Source organism: Cyprinodon variegatus, unplaced genomic scaffold (assembly GCF_000732505.1).
Source record: "Cyprinodon variegatus isolate N-32 unplaced genomic scaffold, C_variegatus-1.0 Scaffold402, whole genome shotgun sequence".
Lineage (NCBI taxonomy): Eukaryota > Metazoa > Chordata > Actinopteri > Cyprinodontiformes > Cyprinodontidae > Cyprinodon > Cyprinodon variegatus.
Window position 1 is genome coordinate 156140 of NW_015150855.1, and position 5994 is coordinate 162133.

General features: G+C 44.8%; 1 protein-coding gene across 3 annotated transcripts in view; it reads right to left on the bottom strand.

The window, feature by feature from the left end:
- tbk1 (TANK-binding kinase 1) overlaps positions 1-5994 on the bottom strand; it is an 18057-nt gene that overhangs the window by 5886 nt on the left and 6177 nt on the right. For all 3 annotated transcript variants that reach the window (XM_015387758.1, XM_015387756.1, XM_015387757.1), the window contains exons 2-13: positions 5565-5669; positions 5327-5467; positions 5125-5254; positions 4854-5035; positions 4596-4756; positions 4399-4509; positions 2635-2814; positions 2363-2559; positions 1359-1417; positions 1181-1272; positions 975-1076; positions 793-871 (exon numbers count right to left, since the gene is read on the bottom strand). In XM_015387758.1, the coding sequence (XP_015243244.1) occupies positions 793-871; positions 975-1076; positions 1181-1272; positions 1359-1417; positions 2363-2559; positions 2635-2814; positions 4399-4509; positions 4596-4756; positions 4854-5035; positions 5125-5254; positions 5327-5467; positions 5565-5651 (1521 nt within the window). In that variant the 5' untranslated portion in view covers positions 5652-5669. The remainder of the gene's footprint in view (positions 1-792; positions 872-974; positions 1077-1180; positions 1273-1358; positions 1418-2362; positions 2560-2634; positions 2815-4398; positions 4510-4595; positions 4757-4853; positions 5036-5124; positions 5255-5326; positions 5468-5564; positions 5670-5994) is intronic.

A 5994-nucleotide genomic window follows, 5' to 3' on the forward strand; every position in this document is an offset into this window, starting at 1 on the left:
GCCACCTTCTGCTCTGGAGTGTAAACGCTCCGCCTATGAGAAAAAGGAGCAGTGCATGAACCGAACGCAACACATGCGAATCGAACCGAGACAGTCAAACCGAACGATTCTGACAGTTTTCATAAACCGTTCCATACCTAATATATCTATATATAGATATATATATATATATATATATATATATATATATATATATATATATATATATATATATATATAGATAGATATATAGAGAGAGATATAGATATATATATATATATATATCATGCATTATTAGACATGTTAGATGTAATTATTGCAACAATGTAATAAATACATGTGTATTACATGTACATCATCAGTTTAGCACTTTTGGCACACCTGTATTATATTATTATGATATATTACATGATTTATAGACTTCATAATGACCATGCAAAGGGATCATAAATTCAAGTAATCTACTGATGAAACAGCCAGTGTGTTTCCAAGTGATGAACTCATCTTTATTTTAAGACTTAGGTGTCCCTGAAAATGAGAACATCATTGTTGTTTGATGCTGTAGAGCACGTATTGTTTACATTGCGATCAGTCTAACTAGGGAGTAATAATATGGCTGCCGGTGGCTTCACTTTAACCCCTTACTACCAGCAATCCAGTGAATAAATAGAGATCAGTGGATAAAAAAAGCTGTTTTTGCTTCAAGGCTTGAACCTGACAGTTAATACATAAACAGACCCGTTTCCGTAGTAACCAGCTGAAGCTGATCACCACAGCCTGACCGATCAGGACCAATGGAGGAAAAACACTCACCCTGAGAACCTTCTTGTGCATGTCTGAGATCTCCTCGAACTCTGACGTCAGCATGTTGGCCCGCGCCAGCACCTCCATTCTGCAGCAGAACATGCATAGAGTTAGATCACGCAGAGAGATGTTGCTGCTTCTTCTTAATTTGGCTCTGATTACTGCTGCATCCGACTGGGTTAAAGACTCACAGCTGCTCGGACTTCTCCAGCAGCTGTGTGCAGATGTTGCAAAGGTGGAAGACCTCTGACTTCTTGCGGGAAATTTCACCGTAGTCCTCCCTCATTAGCTCACTGCAAGGATCAACAAACAGGGATGAATAAACTCTGCAGCACATATGTTAGATTATATAGCCACATGCAGCTCTGTGGTCCTTCCAGGCCACCATAGGACTCACATCAATCCTCTGACTCCCTTCCGCACCAGTTCCTGATAAACCAGTAGAGACTCAGAGGTTTTCCACAGATGTCCAACATCTCCTGCAAAAGTCTGAGGAACAACGGCGGAGTCAAAGCGAGTCGGGCGGGCAGATCAATGCGTTCTTTGGGATGTAAAGGTCCTAAAACCCGTCATACCTTAGCATAGCTGGCATCGAGGTCCAGGTCATAGCGAGGCTGGACCTTCGGAGGACTCGCTGTGGAGGAAAACGAAAACTGTCAGTGAAGCTTCATAATGAGGGCCCTGTCACACCTTGGCGATTTAGCCATTGTATGCCTGACGTCCCAGAATGTCCTAAAACGCTGACATACGCTGAACTTTCTATATATTTTTTCAAATTTGGGCGTATATATAGTGTATTAATAACAATTCCAGAACTTATGTCCAACGACAGCCTAACGTATGCCTAACGCACAGCAGTGTGATTCCCAGGAAACGATGCACAAGCTAAGATGTCGTTGATCAGGTATTAACCTGTTTACCACCCATCCAAAAAAAAAATAAAAAAATAGATAAACACAAAGAAAAAGAAAGAAAGAAGGTTTATGGTGGCAGCAGATTCAGCTTCATGTCTGCTAGGAAGTGTGTTGGTCGTGAACGCAGGAAGGAGCCATCACACTCACCTTTACGCTCACCCTATGATGAGGATAAAGTCTGGAGGAGAACTTATGGTTTCCTCCTGTGAACCTCCTTTGTACCAAAACGCTGCCAATGCGCCATTAAACAGTAGCTGGAAGTTAGAAACACGTTCAGCTCGTCTGGAACACGTCAGATGCGTTGATATGAGTTGGAGAGAAGTTCTTGATAAGTTGCGCAGAAGTTATGCACAACAAACTCTTAGGTTTTGGATAAGCTAGACGCCACGGCTTATGAGTAACTTACACTGAACGGATGTCAACAACAAACTTACCCGTAACTTATGCCCCACGTACGGCATACATGTTCGCCGTATGTTGACGTGTTTCAGCGTGCTTCTTCGTGCTCATAACTTATACAAAACATACGCATAAATGATCCAACCTATGCCAGCGGTTTTTTTCCAGATTTTTCCTACGTCAGGCATACGCTGGTCTAAATCATCAAGGTGTGACAGGAGCTTCAATCAGAGGATCACCTAACTTAGATCAACAGAAAGTCTTACGGTCTTCGAAGATCACTCCAACGGTGTTAACAACCTCGCGGCTCACCAGCATGATGGGGTTGTCTCTGGAGGTCTTGGGGAAGGTTTTGGCTTGCCGGTTGGGGTCCAGGACAAGGCGGCGGCCCTCATACAGCAGCTCCTGGTTGTGCAACGGGATGCTGGTCCTGCGGCACAGCAGCTCCTGGAACAGCGCCGCTCTGAAGGGAAGGTGGCGTCAGTCACAAACGTGGGCTACGTCAGCTGTTCTGAACGTAACCTGACGCAGAACTTACGTGTTGTACTCATGGATGTAGACATGGTGCAACGTAGCCTGCTGCAGGCTGAAGACGTAGACCACCGTCCGGTGCAGGATGTCGTTGGTTTCTGCAAAGAACTGATCAAAGCCCCAGCATTTCTCCTGATCCGCCTCCAGGATGTTGGCCAGAACTGGAGTCAGGAGGCTCTGAAGGCCCCTGAGAAAAAGAAACAAAGGTAGGAGGAGAATCAAAAAACTGGTAGGGACCAAGTCTGAGCTAAAGGTAACAAAGGTTAGTCAATTTGATTGACAGATAATCTCAGTGGACACAGGGTTCATAGAACAGTATTTACATATGTAACCTTTTTTTCTATTTAATCCCTTCTGACCACCAGGGGGCAGTGCCGATGGTGTTTTTCTTAAAGAGAAGAAAACACAGCCTGGACCAGAAGGCTGATGCCAAACAAACCGGACCGGAACCAGAAGAGTCTTTGATGACATCAGCATATATAGCCGACATAATCTAGTGTTACAGGTGTGCTTCGGTTAGTATAATTAGACAAACTACAAACTATGCGAGAAAAGAGGCATTTAGTGCTTTCAGCACCAACCTCTGGTGCTCAGTAGCTCACTGCAAAAACAATCTAAAAATAAGTCAACATTTCCTAAATTAACTGTATTTACTCTTTTTTGAGCAGGTAAATTAAAAAAGATATGCGAATAAACTGAGCACGTTTACGCTTAAAATAAGATAATTAGATAATGCGCATTTGAAATTATGCTACGTTCAGACTGCAAGCAGCAGGAGCAGCAAAAAAGGTCCTGCTTAATTTTTTATGCTTGTACAAGTTTGGTTCTGACGCACGGCTGAAGCATCTTTGCTGCTCTAGCTGCCTGATGGAAAAGTGGGTCTGATGCGTTGTTGGGTGGAGCTACCCTATCCTTTCTTTGCCTGGAACAATGGCAGCTATATTTTATGTTATCAGTGGCTAAAAAGTAATTTTAATATGTTTTTAAACGAGAAAGTCTGCCTGAAAGCTTCAGCTATGCAGTCAGTTCATCCAGATTACCATCCTGCCTTCAAATATTGTTTCTCTGTTAGAGCCACTCTGACCCCCGTACACCGGCGGTGCGCCGTCACTGGGAATCCCGTTCAACAACAGCCTCTGGCCCGGTCGCCTCTTCGCATTTTTATCCACGATTGTTCATGGCGGCTGGAAGTAGATGTTAGCGTTTTTTCACGTACATAATCCAAACTGCAGGCTTCAGAATAATAAAATCAAAAATTTTTTTGCAGGTGTCAGCATTTTCAGTTAATTTAGGCGTCAATAAACCGTTTCAGAGGAGTGATTATAGCGCTCTGCATCATCAGTGCTGTCTGTCTCCCTGCCAGCTCCCACATCAGCTTCTCTGATTGGTTGATGTCGGGCGTTGTGCGGCTAAATTTCCAATTTTCCAACTCCAGCAGGTGCTGCTTCTCATTCGCATTGCTCACGTCAGATGCTCAGCAGCTCGTGAGGCGCTGCTCCTGCTGCTCAAAAAGTGGGCGGGACCTTTTGCTGCACCTTGACCCGCATCAACCATTGACTTTGAATGTAAATGTGTGAACGTAGCATAAGATAATCCAAAACTTTTTTTAATTTTAAATATAAATTGTCTTCTTCCATTGGCAAAGTGTCTCTCTTTCCTCTTCAGTTCAAGAATAAAATTGACAAATTTTAAGAAAAAATTACTTTTTTAGATTTACGGTTTTGGAGTGAGGGATGAAATTAAACCTTAAACTTCTTAAAATGGCTCCTACTTGGACAAACTGCAGGACACCGGCATCTCCGTGCTCCACTCGATCTTCCCGTTCTCACACTTCTGATGACCTGAAATCGTTCCGGATGGTTTCTCTGTGATGATTTTATACCTGAGACCAAAAACAGGGAGAACATCCAGTGTTTAGCTCTCTGCGGTCAGCTGTGGTTGCAATAATTAGCCAAAATAAGCCCTTACATTACTTCCTTGTTTCTGCGCGGCCCTTCAAATGGCCGGAAGGGGAGGCTCCCGGTGGCGGCGTGGTAAAATGTTACACCGATGCTCCACAGGTCCACCGTGGCGCCGTACTTCTTCTGGTGGTCCTTCCTAAGAACAGCTCGTTCATACATGTCAGGATGCTGCAGAGCCAGAGACAAACATGGAGGTTAACATCCACTCAGAATCACAGACCCATCTGCCAGGGCGCATAGATCCCCCCAGGTGTCCGTTCTTCACCAGGTACTCCTCTGTGCCATACAGAGACTGAAACTGCTCATCGTCCTCCAGTTCCCGGGCGGCACCAAAGTCTGTCAGCTTGTAAACGGATCGTCCGTCCTCTCCGATCACCCTCATGATGTTTCCTGGTTTGATGTCCCGGTGAACGATGCCATACTCCCTCAGGTGGTTCATACCTGCAACTGCAGGACACAGGACATACAAATGAGGGTCTTTCAGGTTAAAACACCCTGACAGGGTAAGTTCCGGATCAACAGGGGAACTTTCTTACCAACATCATGAAGAACGATGAGGAACTCATCCTCAGGGAGACCGTAGGCGTTAGTGGACTCTTCTAGGACAGTGTAGAGACTCCCACAGGGACAATACTCCATAACCAGAACCTTATTGCGTGTGTTGGTCTAAAGGAAAAAAGGTTATCAGAAACCTTTCTACATCCTGAGCTCAGAATTAGCGACGCCCTGCTAGCCCACCTCCTCCTCCACAGCAAACAGCTTCACTATGTTCTTGTGGTTGAGCTTCTTCAGAACCTCAAATTCTCGCATCTGGACGTCCAGCGGCCGCAGGAAGCTCAGGTTGTTGAACACTTTGACAGCGTAGAGGTCGCCAGTTTTCTGCACACATAACCGGATTAAGAAATCCCTACCTGAGAGGTTTAAAAATGGGAATCGATGCTGATCCAGGACTAACTGTGAGTGCCGGAGCTCATACCTTGTGTCGTCCTCGATAAACGTTTGCCGTCGCTCCCTGACCCAGCTGATCTGTGGTCAGCCACAGGTAATTGGAGGTGCTCTGCATTCTGATGGCTGATGGAATCTAAAAAAAACACAGGAAGCTGGAATCAATCAAATCAGTAGGATCTGACGCAGATATTAAAGTCGTAGGGAAGCGGCTGTTCCAAATGTTGCATTTCTGAATCCTCCTGAGTGGTGCACGACTTTACACGAGTGAATAAAGTGAATGTGATTGGTCGTTTATCAAGGGGGCGGGATTGTTGTGGCGGAAAATTTGTAAGCAAGTTTGATTGTAGCTAGTTTGTCGGAAGCATGTTGCTAACCAGTTAGCAACTTAGTGCTAGCAGGTTCCCAATGGGAAATTCCATTGGGACCAAGTAGCACTAAATTGGTGACTTAGAAACGAC